The sequence below is a fragment of the Jaculus jaculus genome, chromosome 12 (genome assembly GCF_020740685.1).
Source record: "Jaculus jaculus isolate mJacJac1 chromosome 12, mJacJac1.mat.Y.cur, whole genome shotgun sequence".
NCBI lineage: Eukaryota > Metazoa > Chordata > Mammalia > Rodentia > Dipodidae > Jaculus > Jaculus jaculus.
Window position 1 is genome coordinate 33,265,563 of NC_059113.1, and position 18,786 is coordinate 33,284,348.

The 18,786-nt window shown below is 45.4% G+C and overlaps 1 protein-coding gene across 3 annotated transcripts in view; it reads left to right on the forward strand.

Moving 5' to 3' along the window:
* Nucleotides 1-11,542: 11,542 nt before the first annotated feature.
* The window catches only part of Specc1 (sperm antigen with calponin homology and coiled-coil domains 1), a 310,970-nt gene continuing 303,726 nt past the window's right edge, over nucleotides 11,543-18,786 (forward strand). Inside the window, exon 1 of one of the 3 annotated variants that reach the window (XM_045130800.1) lies at nucleotides 11,543-11,639. Coding sequence is in view for 2 of the 3 variants with exons in the window: in XM_045130799.1 (XP_044986734.1) it covers nucleotides 12,289-12,302 (14 nt within the window). In the remaining variant the exon portion in view is untranslated. Of the gene's footprint in view, nucleotides 11,640-12,285; nucleotides 12,303-18,786 lie in introns of those variants that run through there. The other 2 variants (XM_045130799.1, XM_045130803.1) reach the window with 2 other exon arrangements.

The window sequence follows — 18,786 nt, forward strand, 5'->3', positions numbered from 1 at the left end:
GTACAAACTTACACTTACTAAAGCTGATTGGGAAGATATGAGCTCATGGATGTGTCAAAACCCTATAAGGCCGGGTGTGGTGGTATCCATCTTTAATCCCAGAATTTGGGAGGCTGAGGTAGGAGGATCACTGTGAGCTCTAAGGCAGCATGAGACTAATTCCAGGTCAGCCTGGGCCACAGCAAGACTTTACCTCCAAAAACCAACCAACCAAACAAACAAACAAAAAATAGGATTGGAAGCTGGCTTAGCTGTTAAGGCATTTGCCTGTGAAGTCAAAGGACCCAGGTTCAATTCCTCAGGACCCACATGAACCATATGCACAAGGTTGAACATGCATCTGGAGTTCATTTGCAGTGGCTGAAGGCCCTGGTGTACCCATTCTCTCTATCTGCCTCTTTCTCTTTCTCTCTCTCAAATAAATAAAATAAAAGGTATTTAGCCTTTAATCACAGCACTTGGGAGGCAGTGGTAGGACTGCCATGAGTTCGAGGCTACTCTGAAACTACGTAGTGAATTTGAGGTCAGCCTGAGCTGGAGCCAGCCCATACCTCAAAAAAATTAAAAAAAAAAAAAACACAAATAAATAAATAAATAAAAGTTATTTTCTCTGGGCATGGTGGTACATGCCTTTAATCCCAGCACTCGGGAGGCAGAGGCAGGCAGAATGCCAGGAGTTCAAGACCACCCTGAGAATACAGAGTAAATTACAGGTCAGCCTGGGCTAGAGTGAGACCCTATCTCAAAAAACCAAAAAAAAAAAAAAAAAAGTTATTTTACAAAATAGGGCTGGAGAGACAGCTTAGCAGTTAAGGTGCTTGCCTGTGAAGCCTAAGGACCCAGGTTCAATTCCCCAGTGCCCATGTAAACCAGATGCACAAGGTGGCGCCTGCTTCTGGAGCTCGTTTGCAGTGGCTGGAGGCCTTGGCATGCCCATTCTCTCTCCCTTTCTTTCTCTCTCTCTCCCTCAAACCAATAAATAAATAAAATATTTAAAGTAACTAACTAAATAAGAAAAACCAAGTCTGGGGCCTGGAAAGATGGCACAGTGGTTTGCCTGCAAAGCCTAACAACTAGGGTTTGGTTCCCCAGCACCCCTGTAAGGTCAGATGCACAAAGTGACCCATGCATCTTGAGTTTGTTTGCAGTGGCTAGATGTAGGAATCTTTTAGCCTGTTGCCTTCTGTTTGCAGAACGCTCTAATTCTATTGACACTGAGTTTTGAGGACACCTGCACGTGATCCCGGGATGCTGGGAACAGTGTTTGTGGGGTCTGTCCTCCAGCGGTTAGGGAGGTCCAGTACTCATCTACAGCCTCAAGTTAGCTGAAGATGGCTCCTGTTTCTGAGATAGGGAAGTGCCCTCTACTTTGTTGTGTATCAGCTGTTACCTTGCATAAACTCTACATGAACCCCATAACAGAGCTTTTCTAATAAAAATTATGCAAGCTGCTGTCTCTGGGCTCCTTTACAGAAAAAAATTGCCTGTTAAGTCCCCTGGTTCTGTTGACTCACCCCAGTCTCAGCTCAATTCCTTGGCACAAGTCATTCAGGACTTGGAAACAGGTTCAGTTGGTATCAGCAGGCGATGATGTCAATAGCTAGAGGCCCTGGTATGCCCATTCTCTCTCTCCCTCTCTCTGCTTGCAAATAAATAAATAACTTTTTTTTTTTATTTTTTAAAGAGAAGCTTTAAACAGGGCATGGTGGCACACACTTTTAATCCCAGCACTCAGGAGGCAGAGGTAGGAAGATCGCTGTGAGTTTGAGGCCAGCCTGAGACTACATGGTGAATTCCAGGTCAGCTTAGGGTACAGCAAGACCCTACCTAGAAAAAAAAAAAAAAGCTTTAAAGAGCGCTTGCCTATTATGGGCCCAGCCCTAGGTTCAATCCCCATCATAGAAAAAGAAAAACCAGGAGCCGGGCGTGGTGGCGCACGCCTTTAATCCCAGCACTCGGGAGGCAGAGGTAGGAGGATCGCCGAGAGTTCAAGGCCACCCTGAGACTACATAGTGAATTCCAGATCAGCCTGAGCCAGAGTACCTACCTCGAAAAACCAAAACAACAACAACAACAACAACAACAACAACATAAAACAGGTCTGAGAACTTGTTGAACATACTACACCAATGAAGTGTTCAATAAATACCCTCAACTGGACACTGTAAGGAGAAGACACCTAACACTGGGATGGCAATGGCATCACTGACCAGTCATCTGACCACTCCCTGTGTGTATCAAAGGATCAGCAGGCAGAGAGCTCCCAGCTGTCCCCAAGGGCTTCAGCTCAGTTCAATCCCCAGTGCTAATATGCTATATTCAAACTGCCATCTGTCCGTCCATCTGGACCTGGTCCTGTGCCATGCTCCTATGGCTTCCACAATCCTGCACCTTGTCTCACAGCCTAAATCAACCCTGAGACCTTGTGGCCATGCTCTGTGGCTGGAGGTAGCTCCCTGCCAAGGTTGGTTAATATCTAAAGGCAGCAGCGAATTTCTTTTTGTTTCTTTTCCCCTCCTTTCCCCCCGCCCCCAAGATAAGGTCTCACTCTAGCCAGGCTGACCTGGAATTCACTATGTAGTCTCAGGGTGGTCTTTAACTCATGACGATCCTCCTACCTCTGTCTCCTGAGCACTGATATTAAAGGCATGCGCCACCATACCCAGCTTCTTTTCCCTTTTTTATGAGAGAGAGAGAGAGAGAAAGAGAGTTGGCATGCAAGGGCCTCCAGCCACTGCGCACTCCAGACGCCTGCACTACCTTGTGCGCATATGTGACCTTGTGCGCTTGCATCACCATTATGCTCCTGGCTTATGTGGAATCTGGAGAGTCGAACACGAATCCTTAGGAATTACAGGCAAGTACCTTAACCACTAGGCAATCTCTCTAGCCCTCTTTTCCATTTTGTTTTGTGTGAGTGTAGGGGTGGGTATATGCATGTGTGTGTGCAGATGCATACACATGCATGTGGAGGCCGTAGGAGGATATCAGGTGTACTCTGGTACTCTTTTACTCTATCTTCTTGCTGAGTCTAGAGTTCTCATAGTTATTTATATTTTTTTGTTAGACTAGTTTACCAGGAGGATCCAGTGATCCTCCCATCTCTGCTTCCCTCAACACTGAGATTTCAGGCATGCAAGGCCACATTTCACCTTTTATGTGGATGATGGGACCAAACGCAGGTTCTCATGGTACGCCCAAGAACTCTTACCTGCTGAACTACCTCCCCAGCCCCACTACGGTGACTCTGGATGGGTATTAGCTCTTTGCCTTTGCCTCCAGTAAGGCCTCTTTGAACTCCTTGAGCACTGCTGTGGCCTCTTTTTACCATGCTCAATTCCCTAGTATCTAGAAAAGAGCCAGATACACCATGTGGCACATGTCTCTGGAGTTCATTTGCAGTAGCAAGAGGCCCTGGTGGACCCATACTCTCTCTTTCTCTCTCTCTTACTTTCTTTCTTTCTCTCACTCACTCTCTCTGTCACTCACTCTTTCTCTCTGCTCACAAATAAATAAAAACTACAGCCAGTCCTCCAGACACAAAATGGCCTGGATATCCATGACCTCACAGTGCCTGACACTACCTACACAAGACCATCATAATAGGAGGAAAAGATGATGATATCAAAATAAAAGAGAGACTGATGGAGAGGGGAAGGGATATTTTGGAGAGTGGAGTTTCAAAGGGGAAAGTGGGGGAAGGAGGGTATTACCATGGGATATTGTGTACAATTATGCACGTTGTCAATAAGCAAACAAAAATAAAACAAACAAACAAAAAAATTGAGCTGGGTGTGGTAACGCATGCCTTTAATCCCAGCACTTGAGAGGCAGAGGTAGGAGGATCACTGTGAGTTCGACGCTAGCCTGGGACTACATAGTGAATTCCAGGTCAGCCTGGTCTAGAATAGGACCCTACCTCAAAAAACCAAAATAACTAAATAAATAAAATATTTATAAATTTGCATGTGGTGTGTGTCCTAGAGCTTGGCATCTGGCATCTTTCTCTATTGCTCTCTAGTAATTCTTTCTTTTTTAATTTTTTTGTTACTTTTTATTTATTTATTTGAGAGCGACAGAGAGAGAAAGAGGCACATAGAGAGAGAATGGGTGCATCAGGGCCTCCAGCCACTGCAAACGGACTCCATATGCGTGTGCCCCCTTGTGCATCTGGTTAACGTGGGTCCTGGGGAATTGAGCCTCGAACCCAGGTCCTTAGGCTTCACAGGCAAGTGCTTAACAGCTAAGCTATCTCTCCAGCCCTCTCCACTTATTCTTTGAAGCAGGATGTCTCACTGAACTTAGAGCTCATCTATTCAGCTAGACTCGTTAGCCAGGGAGCCCCAGGCATTCTCTGTCTCTCCCTCTCCAGTCCTGGGATATAGGCATGTACCACCACACCTGGCATTTTACATGGGTGCTGGGGATCTGAACTCAGGTCCTTGTACTTGTGTGGTAAGCACTTTACCAACTAAGCCATCTTCCCTGCCCCTAAATTTCTATAAATTATTTAAATAGTAAGGCAAAGCCGGGCGCGGTGGCACACACCTTTAGTCCCAGCGCTCAGGAGGCAGAGGTAGGAGGACCGCCGTGAGTTTGCGGCCACCCTGAGACTCCATAGTGAATTCCAGGTCAGCGTGGGCTAGAGTGAGATCCTACCTCGAAAAACAAAAAATGAAACAAGACAAACAAACAAAAAATGAAAAGGCAGAATCAGCTTAAACCAAAATGAGTGGGAGAAAACTTGGACACATAACAGGGTGGTAAGTAGTAATTCTGAACCTGAACTCTAAGATTTAGACTAAAACACACGCAATGATTACAGTCACAGGACAGGAAGGGTACAACTGAAAGAACAAAGGTGGGCTGGAGAGGTGGCTTACTGGTTAAGGCACATGTCTGTGAAGCCTAAGGAAGCAGGTTGAATTCTCCAGGTCCCATGTAAGCCAGATGCACATGGTGGTGCATGCATCTGGAGTTCATTTGCAGAAAGAATTGGTACACCCAATTCTTTCTCTTTCTAATAAATAAATTAAAAATAAGTCTTAAAAATAAATAAATATTTTTTTTTAAAGAAAGAAAGGACAAAGGTGTTTGAAGTAATGCCAACAAAATCTAGGTTTGTCATATACAAGATTAAGTTCAGAACAAGTTATTATTGTTAATAGTAGTAGTATTTTGGTTTTTGGAGGTAGGGACTTGCTCTAGCCCAGGATGACCTGGAATTCACAATGTAGTTATAGGCTGGCCTTGAACTCACATCAATTCTCCTGCCTCTGCCTCCCAAGTGATGGGATGAAAAGCTATTTTAGTTTTATGAGGTACAGTCTGGCTCTAGTCCAGGCTGAATTCACTATGTAGTCTCAGGGTGGCCTCAAACTCACAGCAATTCCCTTACCTCTGCCCCCCGAGTGCTGTCATTAAAGGTGTGCGCCACCACGCCTGGCTTCTTCCTACTTTCCTTAGGCACAAACATCACAAAGCCCCCTCCAAGATTAAGCCCTTCCAGTAGTTCTGGGTCCCACATCTGCCTGGATTGGAACATAAATTTCCCAGCAAACAGGTAAAGCTGCTGTTTTCTTTTTCTTTTATTTTTTAATTTATTGACAACTTCCATAATTGTAGAAAATGTCCTATGATAATTCCCTCTCTCCCCCCACTTTTCCCTTTGAAACTCCATTCTCCATCATATCCCCTGCCCCTCTCAATCAGTCTGTCTTTTATTTTGATGTCATCATCTTTACCTGCTATTATGGTCTTGCGTAGGTAGTGTCAGGCGCTGTGAGGTCATAGATATCCAGGCCATTTTGTGTTTGGAGGAATGTATTGTAAGGAGCCCTACCCTTCCTTTGGCTCTTACATTCTTTCTACCACCTCTTCTGCAATGGACCCTGAGCCTGGGAAAGTGTGAGCACTTCTCCGTCACTTCTTCTCAGCACTATGATGCCTTCTGGCCATCCCAACATCACTGCCATCTGAAAAGAGAAGCTTCTCTAACCAAAAGTGATAGTAGCATTGATATATGGTTATGAGGACTGCAGAGATGGCTTAGTAGTTAAGGTACTTGCCTGAGAAACCTAAGGATCCAGGTTCGATTCTCCAGATCCCACGTAAGCCAGATGCACATGATGATACATGAAACTGGAGTTCATTTGCAGTGGCTAGAGGCCCTGGCACACCTATTCTCCCTCTCTCTCTAATAAATAAATAAAAAATAAAATATTAAAAGACATATATATAGGTATGAACATTAAGAGAAGTGCTTACCAGGCAGTTTGATGAGCACAGTTTACACATTTAGCCAGACACCAGCAGACATTACATCCTTTAGCCCAGGCTGACCTGCAATTCACTATGTAGTCTCAGGGTGGCCTCGAACTCATGGTGGTCCTCCTACCACTGCCTCCTGAGTGCTGGGATCAAAGACGTGCCACCACGTCCAGCTCTCTTAGATTTATTTTATTTTAATTTTTTTGTTTATTTTTATTTATTTATTTGAGAGCAACAGACAGAGAGAGAAAGAGGCAGAGAGAGAGAGAGGAGAGTGGGCGCAACAGGACTTCCAGCCCCTGCAAACGAATTCCATACACATGCGCCCCCTTGTGCATCTGGCTAACATGGGTCCTGGGGAATCGAGCCTTGAACCGGGGTCCTTAGGGTTCACAGGCAAGTGCTTAACCGCTAAGCCATCTCTCCAGCCCCTCTCTTAGATTTTTATTACCCTCCCTCCACCTTTCTTTTACTCAATTTCTTCCCCTGACCTCACTTAGGCCTATTCACCCCCATTAATCTGTTCTTTTACTTACATATATACAATACAATCCTATTAAGTTCCCCTTCCCTCTCTATTCCCTTTATATCCCCTTTCTAGCTTACTGGCTTCTGTGTTTTATTCTTACTCACATAGAAATCCAATCATTTATGGCTGGGATCCACACATGACAGAGAACATATGACATTTGGCTTTCTGGGCCTGGGTTACCTCACTTAGTATAATTCTTTCCATATCCATCTATTTTCCTGAAAATGTCATAATTTCTTTCTTTCTTTTCTTTTCTCTCTTTCTTTCTTTTTTTTCTTTTTCTTTCTGCTGAGTAGAACTCCATTGTGTAAACGTACCACATCTTCATTATCCGCTCATCAGTTGAGGGACATCTAGGCTGGTTCCATTTCCTAGCTATTGTGAATAGAGTGGCAATAAACATGGTTGAACAAGTACCTCTAAGGTAGTGAGATGAGTCCTTAAGATATATGCCTAGGAGTGCTATAGCTGGGTCATATTGTAAATCTATTTTTAGCTGTCTCAGGACCTCTACCCTGATTTCCACAGTAGCTATACCAGATTGCATTCCCACCAATAGTGTAGAAGGGTTCCTCTTTTTCCACATCCTCACCAGCATTTATGGTCATTTGTTTTCATGATGGCAGCCAATCTGACAGGAGTGAAATGGAATCTCAACGTAGTTTTAATCTGCATTTCCATGATGGATAGGGATGTAGAACATGTTTTTAGAGGTTTATATGCCATCTGTATTTCTTCTGAGAACTCTCTATTTAGTTCCATAGCCCATTTTTAAAAAAATATTAAATTAAATTAATTTATTTATTTGACAGAGAAAGAGAGAGAATAGGCACACCAGGGCTTCCAGCCACTGCAAATGAACACCAAATGCGTGTGACACCTTGTGCATCTGGCTAACATAGGTCCTGGGGAATCAAACCTGGGTCTTTTGGCTTTGCAGGCAAATGCCTTAAACACTAAGCCATTGTTCCAGCCCCATAGCCCATTATTTATTTTATTTTATTTATTTATTTTTTTTTAATTTTATTTATTTATTTATTTGAGAGCGACAGACACAGAGAGAAAGACAGATAGAGGGAGAGAGAGAGAATGGGCGCGCCAGGGCCTCCAGCTTCTGCAAACGAACTCCAGGCGCGTGTGCCCCCTTGTGCATCTGGCTAACGTGGTACCTGGGGAACTGAGCCTTGAACCGGGGTCCTTAGTTATTTTATTTTTATTTTTTGTTTTTTTTGAGGTAGGTTTCACTCTAGCTCAGGCTGTCCTGGAATTCACTATGTAGTCTCAGGGTGGCCTCGAACTCATGGCGATCTTCCAACCTCTGCCTTCTGAGTGCTGGGATTAAAGGCATGCACCACCACGCCCGGCCCATAGCCCATTTTGTAATTGGGTTGTTTAATTTCCTATTATTTCATTTTTAAAGTTTTTTTGTTGTTTATTTTTACTTATTTATTTGAGAGCGACAGAGAAAGAAAGAGGCAGAGAGAGAGGGAGAGAATGGGCATGGTAGGGCCTCCAGCCACTGGAAACAAAATCCAGACACCTGTGCCCCCTTGTGCATCTGGCTAACGTGGGTCCTAGGGAATTGAGCCTTGAAGCACTTAACCGCTAAGCTATCTCTCCAGCCCTATTTCATTTTTTTTTTTTTTTAATTTTTTTATTTATTTATTTGAGAGCGACAGACACAGAGAGAAAGACAGAGGGAGAGAGAGAGAATGGGCGCGCCAGGGCTTCCAGCCTCTGCAAACAAACTCCAGACGCGTGCGCCCCCTTGTGCATCTGGCTAATGTGGGACCTGGGGAACCGAGCCTCGAACCGGGGTCCTTAGGCTTCATAGGCAAGCGCTTAACTGCTAAGCCATCTCTCCAGCCCCCTATTTCATTTTTTAAAAACTTTATTTTTATTAATTTGAGAGAGAAAGAGGCAGAGAGATGGAGAGAGAATGGGCATGCTAGGACCTCCAGCCACTGCAAACTCCAGATGCATGTGCCTCCTTGTGCATCTGGCTTACCTGGGACCTGAAGAGTCGAACCGGAATCCTTTGGGTTTTCAGGCAAACACCTTAACCGTTAAGCCATCTCTCCAGCTCTATTTCATTTTTTGAGTACTTTTTATATTTTAGATATTAATTCTTTGCCAGATGTATATAGCTGCTGCTTTCCGCAGGTCTGGAGTATACTTTTCACACACTCATGTCAGAAGTTCTGCTTCTTTATAGGTTTTTTTCTTTGCTTGTTTTGTTGCTGTTGTTTTGGTTTTCCTAGGTAGGGTGTCACTCTAGTTCAGGCTAGACCTGGAATTCACTATGGAGTCTCAGGGTGGCCTTGAACTCACAGTGATCCTCCTACCTCTGCCTCCCAAAGTGCTGGAATTAAAGGTGTGCGCCACCATGCCTGGCTTGTTTTCATTCATTTTGGAGGTAAGGTGTCACTCTAGCCCAGGCCAACCTGGCACTCACTCTAGTCCCATTTTGGCCTTAGCCTTGAACTCATGGTATCTCTCTTACCTTTCCGTCCAAGTGCTGGGATTAAAGGCGTGTGCCACCACGCTTGGCCCTGACTTCTGTCTTGTTCCCTGAAAATGGCACAAACGGTGAAGCTTGTTTGTGACTCATGCATGGTGACTGCTTCAGTCTATGACACGTCTCCATCCAGGACAGGTACATGATGGCCCTAACTCATTTTCATACTTATCATCTTTCTCGCTATCTGGATGCTATGTAACAAGAACACTAAAGACTGCGTGATTTTTAAAATTTATTTATTTATTTATTTATTTATGAGAGAGAAAGGCAATCAGAGAGAGAGAGAGAATGGGCATGCCAGAGCCTCTGCAAATGAACTCCAGAAGCATGCATCACCTGGCCTACCTGGGTCCTGGGGAATTGAACCTGGGTCCTTAAGTTTCATAGGCAAGCACCCTTAACTGCTGACCCATTTCTCCAGCCCCTGACTGGGTGATCTAAGCAATGAAAATTGATTTTCAAAGATCTGAAGGATGGATGGGACGTTTGAGATCAGGGACGATGTGGTGTCTGGTGAAGGCTCACTCCTGACTCATTGATACGTACATCTCATTGTGTGGGGAACAAGGAAGCTTTTAGGGCTTCTTTCATACGGGTACTAATGCCATTCCTGAGTTCTCTAATTACTTCCCAAAGGCCCAGACAACATCACATTGGGGGTTGTGTTGCAACATATGAATTTAAGGATGAGGCACGTAATCCTAAACACTCTCCAGTCTCACTTCCTGACCAGGTCACCATCAATAATCCTTACCCTTTTACCAAGAACTTTTACATTTGTTTTTTCAACTACTTCAGTAAACCCCCGTAAAATCCCACACACTCAGCTCTTTCTGCCCTTTACTTTTCATTACTCAACTTAGATCCCACGATTCAGTGTTACACATACATGTACGCGCACACACACACACACACACACACACACACACACACACACAAACACCACATGCTCCTGCTCATTCTCACAGATAACTTCCTCTCCTCCTTTCCAGAGAAAAATCTTTTTTTTTTTTTTTTTTTGAGTTAGGGTCTCACTCTAGCCCTGAAATTCATCATGTAGTCTCAGGGTGGCCTTGAACTCACAGCAATCTTCCTACTTTTCTATCTCCTGTATGCTGGGATTAAAGCCATGCACCACCACACCTGACTTGGCTGGCTGGCTTTCTTTTTTATTTTGTTTTACTTATTTATTTGAGAGGGAGAGAGAAAGAGAGAGAGAATGGGCATTCCAGGGCTTCTAGCTTCTGCACACAAACTCCAGATGCATGCACCAACTTGTGCATCTAATTTATATCTAGTTTATATGGGTCCTGGTGAATTGAACCTTGATCCTTTAGGCAAGCGCCTTAACCGCTAAGCCATCTCTCCAGCCTGACTTTTTTTTTTTTTTTTGAGGTAGGTTCTCTTTCTAGCCCAGGCTGACCTGGAACTCACTATGTAGTCTCAGGGTGGCCTCGAACTCATGGCAATCTTCCTATTTCTGCCTCCCGAGTACTGGGATTAAAGGCATGCGCCACCACCCCCGCCTAGAATTTTTTTTTTCCCCCAAGGAAAGGAAAGAGAGACATAGAGAGAGGGGACAGAAAATGCTGGCCAGGGTTTCTAGCCTCTGCAAAAGAACTCCAGATGCATGTGCCACTTTGTGCATCTGGTTTTATGTGGGTACTGGGGAATCGAACCCTGGTTATTAGGCTTCACAGGCAATTGCCTTAAGGGCCGAGCCATATCTCCAGCCCCAAGATTTTTAATGCGGTAGAAACTAAATAAAGCTAGAGGTGTAGCTCCATAGTAGACCACTTCCGTAGCATGTGCGAGGGTCTAGTTTCTATCAGCAGCACCGCAAAAACAAACCCCAAAACCGAATGGTCTCTGTGGAAAGGAGAATTCGCATTTTCATGAAGTTCCCAGCTGATGGAAGTTGTTGTTCCTAGCACTTCACTTTTAAGAACACTGTTCTGAAGTGCCCAGAGGGGCTTCCGAGTGAGACGCTCCAATATCCATTAACCGTCCGCGGAGGATGAACCCTTGAGGAGGCAGAGGACTAACCAAGAAAGAAACCACCACCACCATCATCGCACCACCAACCTGCCTCAAGGGTATCGGAAGCTGCGGAAGGACGCCGCTACCGAGGCTCTTGGACTACAACTCCCAAGAAGCCCCGCGGCGGCTCGCCCGCGCCCCCTGGAGGCGAAGAGCGGGAAGGCGCCGGTGGCTGCCTCGGGGACCTTTCGGCGAACATCTGTGAGCGCGGAAAGCCGCGGCAGCTGCGGGCTGCGGCGCTGCCGCGGGGAGTCGGGCGCGAGTGAACCCCAGCGGGTGAGTAGGAGCTGCGGGCCTCGCGCTCCTCTTGCTCCTCGTCTGTCTTGTCTTCCCGGGTCGGGCGGGCGAGACAGGGGTGCAGGAGCCCTGGCGCAGGGACGCAGGACTGCCCCTCGGCAAAAGATGCGCTGCGGTCTTCGCCGCCGTGGCCCCCGACTCCCCTCTTCGCCTCGACTCCCGGTGCCCAGCCCGAGAGAAAAGGTTTTGCGCCCCCCCCCCCAGCGTCCTGCCCTGCCTGGCAACCCCAGGGGTCCGTGCTGCAGGTGGCCGCGGCCGGTGGCCGCCCCCTTCCCCGCCGGGCCCCTGGGTTTGGCGCAGGAGCCGGGGGGCGGGGAAAGGGGGGGAGAAGGACCGAGGGCCAGGTGATCCCCCGGGAAGCGCCCCAAGTCCTTGCCGCGGTGGGACAGGTGCGTGGGCGCAGGGGCCCGGGACTCCTGTGGGGTGGGTTGGGGGAGCTTTCTCGTCCCTCCGACGGAGGGAGAAGCCCAAGGCCATCTCTGGTCCTCAGAGCTTCTCGTCCGCTCCTGCCTGTCCCGGGCGATCGAGGCTGGGCGCGGATTAAGCGTCTCCAGGGTCCGCTGCCCGGTGTCCCCCGGGTACGCGGCGAACCGAAGGGAGTCGTGAGGATGCTGTGGGTGTCCCGGTGATGCGGAGCGTGGTGTGAGTGCAACAGTAACGATCTCCTTCCCGATGCCTTTGGAACAAAAAATAGTTGTGGGTGCTTTTTGTTTTTGAAAGCAAGTTTGACTTTGAATATCTTAATTTTATTTTGTGAGAGCTTTATCCGCTAGCACGCAAGTTTATGTAATAAGCGGTATGTACGCTTTGGGGAAAATAAAAATCCTGTGAAGGTGCTCTTCCTTGCCCTCTATCGGATGAGTTATGTTGGACATGCTTATCCATTAGTAACTGCCATGGCTGGAGGCGAGAGATAAAGTGTTTTTCAGTCGAGTCACAACTGAACCCTTCAGATGAATTTTTGGTTTCAGAAGATTTGGTTATCCAGTTTCAAATACTGTATTATTTCAACGTGTAAGTTGGAGAAGGCGGGTGGGGACACAAGTTTGTCAGTCCTTACAGAAAATAGTTTTGTATGATTAACTCTCAAAGAGAGCAAGCTTGCAGTGGCCTTACTGCCTTAGTATCCTGAGTGTTGGAATTACAGGCATCAGCCACCACATCCGGCTTTAAAAGTTTTTTATTTTATTTATTTATTTATTTTTAGACAGGGTCTCATGAGTGGCCCTGGCTGGTCTGGAATTTGCTGTGTAAACCAGGCTGGACTCGAATTTGCAATCCTCCTGCTTCCACCTCCCCAGATACTGGGATTACAGGTGTGAGCCACCATGATGTCCTGCCAAAGCAAGGAGGTTTAAATGAGAGTAGAGCTTCATTCTAAGCTCAATATTGGTTCTTATGCTAGAGTTAAATTTTTTTTTTTAATTTGTTTGCAGAGAGAGAGAGAGAGAGAGAGGGAGGGAGGGAGAGAGAGAAAGAGAAAGAGAAAGAATGGGTGCGCCGGGCCTCTTGCTACTGCAAACTCCAGAAGTACGTGCCAGTTTGTGTCTGGCTTGATATGGGTACTGGGGAATTAAACCCAGGCTGGTATGATTTGCAAACAAGTGCCTTTATTTACTGAAACATCTCCCCAGCCTTGGTTTTTCTTTTTCTTGTTGTTGTTGTTTGTTTGTTTTTTAAGTGGATTTGTTTGATTGTACCAACTAGATTTATTGCTTTCTGAGAATATCATATACCCTTTATAATATTTGTAGTTCTTATTTCTTGTCTCCCACTGGTCACCCTCTACAGTATTGACTTTTGTTTGTTTTTTGAGGTAGGGTCTCACTCTATCCCAGGCTGACCTGGAATTCACTATGTAGTCTCAGGGTGGCCTTGATCTCATGGTGATCCTCCTACCTCTGCCTCCTGAGTGCTGAGATTAAAGGCATGTGCCACCACACCCTGAAAACAAGTGCACCCCCATGACTAGCACTAATTTTTTTTGAGGCAGAGTCTCACTGTAGCCCAGGCTAACCAGGAATACACAACGTAGTCTCAGGCTGGCCTCAACTTCAGTGAGCCTCCTACCTGTCTCCCGAGTGCTGAGATTAAAGGCATGCACCACCATGCCCAGCTTTAAATTTATTTTTAAAGAGAATTGAAAGCAGGTTGTTGAGGAGATATTTGTGCACCTAGAATCAAAACAGCATCATTCACAATAGTTTTTAATCTCTAGCCACTGCAAACAATACATGCTCTACTATGTGCATCTGGCTTATGTGGGTTCTGGACAGTCGAACCTGCGTCCTTTGTCTTTGCAGGCAAGCGTTTTAACCACTAAATCATCTCTCTAGACCCCCCTCTTCTATTTTGATGTCATCATTTTGTTTTGCCCTCCTCCATCATTGATAGCAACATGCTGACGGGTCCATCCTCTGTAGGTCTTGTGTAGATAACAAAAGCTGCTGTGGCACTTGCCTTTAATCCCAGCACTCAGGAGGCAGAGGTAGGAGGATTACTGTGGGTTGAGGCCACCCTGAGACTACATAGTGAATTCCAGGTCAGTCTGGACTAGAATGAGTCCCTACCTCAAAAATCAACAACAAAAACCCTGTGAAGTTATGAACACCCCAACTCCACACTGCCTAACAGGAGGAGGGGCTTTCAAGCCCTTTGGGAGAGGAAAGAAAGGAGGGGGAAGATCTCCAGTGTAGTGCGTAAGGTGTCGGGAAGGAAGGAAGGTTGATTGGATCCTGTAGTGGCCAGGTTGGCTTGGACCCTCTGCTGAACTGACGAAGGAAGTTAGTTTTCCTCTCCCCTCAAGTGCAGAAAATCTTGGTCAAATTACCATGATGGTAGGATTTTAAGATCCCAGACCTAGTATGAACAAACTGGGGAGGGTGGGTAAAGACTACTCTCTGAAGTGTCAATTACCATCACAGGTGGTAGTTCAGAGCCTACTTAGAGCTTGGCTGGTGGGGAGCCAGGGAGCGAGGGGGATGGGCAGTTCTGGGTCTCATACACATCTCCACATCTGATTTCTTTCGTACATTTGTGGTTTTGTTTATATGCTCATAAACATTAATAAAAATACTGTTATGACAAAATTTGTGATGCTAAAATTCATGGTTTCTACTTTTTTTTTTTGTTTTTGTTTTTCGAGGTAGGGTTTCACTCTAGCCCAGGCTGACCTGGAATTCACTATGGAGTCTCAGGGTGGCCTTGAACTCACAGCGATCCTCCTACCTCTGCCTCCCAAGTGCTGGGATTAAAGGTGTGCACCACCACGCCTGGCTTCTACTTTTTTTAATGGGAGACATCTTGATGACAATTTAGTAATCCTAACACTTCTGACATTTGCTTCAAAGTTATCTATAAAGGGGCTTGGTACCAACTTTATTTCATCATCAATACAAACTGCCATAAGCCATACTGATTTTTGAGATGCAGAATACGCCGTACCTTGATGGTATGAGAGCCCCAGTGCGTATTCCTTGGCATAAAGTGTACCTCAGTTTGAGATAACCATTTTCCTGATGCCACATTTACAAGCAGGGTATGTAAAATGGTGTAAATATGTTTGTATCTGGGGGCTGGAGAGATGGCTTAGCAGTTAAGGTGCTTGCTTGCCAAGCCAAAGGACCCAGGCTCAATTCTTCATGTCCCAGGTAAGCCAGATGCACATGGCGGCACAAGTGTCAAGTTCGTTTGCAGTGGCTAGAAGCCCTGCCGTGCCCATTCTCTCTCTCTCTATGTAATGAGTAAATAAATAAATAAATAAAAACATGTTTGTATCCAAGTCACAGGGCAGCCCAATCCCAGAAACAAGTCATCTGCACTATGTATGGATTGTTTCTGTCGGCAGTAGAAAGGCTGACAGTGACCATCACCCAATCCAAGAACAGCTTATTTGCACAACAGTGATGTTCTCAGCACAAGGCCAAATCAAAACAGCAAGAAGAATCCAGATCTCTAAAGGTGTAGAGATCTTCATCTTAACTGAGGCTGACTTCCAACGCAACATTACATTTGTGGTTTTTAAAATATTTTACTTTACATTTATTTACTAGAGAGAGAGAGAGAATGGGCATGCTAGGGCCTCCAGCCACTGCAAATGTGAACTCCAGACATGCTCCTGCTTTTTTTATTTTTTATTTTTTATTTATTTATTTGAGAGCGACAGACACAGAAAGACAGATAGAGGGAGAGAGAGAGAATGGGCACGCCAGGGCTTCGAGCCTCTGCAAACGAACTCCAGATGTGTGCGCCCCCTTGTGCATCTGGCTAACGTGGGACCTGGGGAACTGAGCCTCGAACCGGGGTCCTTAGGCTTCACAGGCAAGCGCTTAACTGCTAAGCCATCTCTCCAGCCCGCTCCTGCTTTTTTATCTGGTTTACATGGGTATTGGGAAATTGAACCTGAGTCCTTAGGTTTCACAGGCAAGCGCCTTAACCACTATGCTATCTCTCCAGCCCTGTTTGTTTTTATATTTTATTTATTTATCTGAGAGAGAGGAAGAGACAGATATATATATAGATATATAGAGAATGGGTACACCAGTGCCTCCAGCTGCTGCGAATAAATTCCAGACGCATGTGCCACCTTATACATCTGGCTTATGTGTGTACTGGGAAAGTGAACCTGGGTTCTGAGGCTTCGTGGGCAGGCGCCTTAACCGCTAAACCATCTCTCCAGCCCTGTTTGTTTTTTCAAGGTAAGGTCTCACTGTAGCCCAAACTGACCTAAAACTCACTCTAAAGCCCCAGACTAGCCTCAAATTCACAGTGATCCTCCTACCTCTGCCTGTGCTAGGATTAAAGGCATGCATCACCCTGCCCAACTAGTTTACACATTTTTGCTATTATTTATTTAAAATTTTTTGCTTTAGTTAAAAAAAGGGGGCTCTTTTTGGCTTTTTCACCTCTCTTGAACTTTGAGGCCCCTGCTCTGGTAAGCACCCCCAGTTTCAGCATGGCTGAGCTGATATGGGGTGAGACATCCACCTCCATGTGGGCTCTCTACATCCTCCTGCCTTCTGTACTTTCCCCTCTTTTCTTCTCTTAATCTAGTAAAGTCTCCTTAAGTCTTTAAAACAAATGGGGCTAGAAATATGACAGCCAGGGTTCAAATCTCTAGTACTCATGTAAAGCCAGATGCATGAAGTGTTGCATGCATCTTCAGTTTGTTTGCATTGGAAAGATGCCCTGGAACTCCCATTTTCTCTCTCTCTTCTTGCAAATGAATAAATAAATAAATAAATAAAAATACTAAAAAGTATATTACTTTAGGGTTAGAGATGGCTCAGTGGTTAAGGGCACTTGCTTACAAAGCCTTATGGCCCAGGTTCAGTTCCTGGGTACCCACATAAAGCCAGATGCATAGAATGGCACATGCACCTGAAATTCATTTGCAGTGGCAAGAGATCCTGGAGTGCCCATTCTCTCTCTCTCTCCTTGCAAATTAGTAATGAATAAAGTATTTAAAAATATATCAGTTTATATGATGAGCTTCAAAAAATAGTTCAGGGCTGGAGAAGTGGCCCAGCAGTTGAGGAGGCACTTGCCTGCAAAGCCTAATGACCTGGGTTCGTTTCCCCAGTGCAAAGTGGCACATGCAGCTGGAGTTCATTTACAGTGGCTGGAGGCCCTGGTGTACCCACGCTTCTCTTGGGTGCTGTCTCTCCCTCTCTCTCCCTCTCTCTCTCTTTCTCTCTCTCTCTCTCTCTGTATCTTTCTGCTTGTAAATAAATAAGTAAAATATTTTTAAAATGGTTTATATATGTTAAATGCATCACTGCCTTTGCCATGTTTCCTGGCTCTGAGTTAATTAAGAATCCGTCTGTCTGTTATTCATGTTTTCCCTTTTCATATCCTTTGCCATTTTTTCTGTTGGACTGTTTGTCTCTTCTTGAGTTAATTTTGGTAATCTGTGTTTTCCTAGAAAATTATCTGTTCTGTCTCGTTTACGAATCCATGTATATAATTATGTCCTCTTTCTCATTTATAATGTGGATATTCTGTTTTTCTTCCTTGATTAGATTTGCCAGAGGTACTCTCTTGTTAGTCCTTTTGAAACAGCTTTTACTTTTACTAATCATCATGACCATTTTTCTTTTCTTTTTTTCTTTCTTTCTTTTTTTTTTTAAGATAGGGTCTCACTCTAGCTCAGGCTGACCTGGAGTCTCAGGGTGGCCTCGAACTCACAGCGATCCTCCTACCTCTGCCTCCCAAGGGCTGAGATTAAAGACATGTGCCACCACACACAGCTCATCATGACCATTTTTAAAATATTATTGCTTTTTTAATTGCTGGGTTTTTTTTTGTTTGTTTGTTTGCTTTTGAGGTTGAGTCTCACTCTAGTCCAGGCTGACCTGGAATTCACTGTGTGGTCTTAGGGTGGCCTCAAACTCATAGCGATCCTCCTACCTCTGCCTCCCGAATGCTGGGATTAAAGGCATGAACTACCACACCCAGCTTTTTTTTTTTTAATTTATTTTTATTTATTTAAGAGTGTGAGAAAGAGAGAGAGAAAATGGGCACACCAGGGCCTCCAGCCACTGCAAACAAACTCACCATGCGCCACTTTGTGCCCCTGGTTTACATGGGTCCTGGGGAATCAAACCTGCATCCTTTGGCTTTGCAGGCAAGCACCTTAATAACCACTAAGCCATCTCTCTAGCCCAACATCCTCAGTCTTAACGACCAGTGACATCTGCAAGTCAGAGAGAATCTATAGGCATCTGAGGCTGAGTCATTCTTTTTTTGTTTTTGTTTTATTCATTTTTTTGAGGTAGGGTCTCACTCTAGCCCAGGCTGACCTGGGATTCACTATGTAGTCCCAGGGTGGCCTCGAACTCACGGTGATCCACCTACCTCTGCCTCCCGAGTGCCGGGATTAAAGGTGTGCGCCACCACGCCCAGCCCTGAGTCATTCTTTAGACTATCAGGGCTCTCATTCTTTTCCCCCAGATTAGTTTAGGAATTAAAAGCGTAGCTGATCTCCTCCTATTCCTGACTGGCTAAACGAATGCAAATCTCTGTAACCTCCGAGGGAAGGGCAGTGTGGGTGAAGGTAAGTGGTGCCAGGGGCATAGGACGTGTGGTGCTTGAAGAGGGGGCAGCAGGAGGGTCTAGCTGTGGAGCT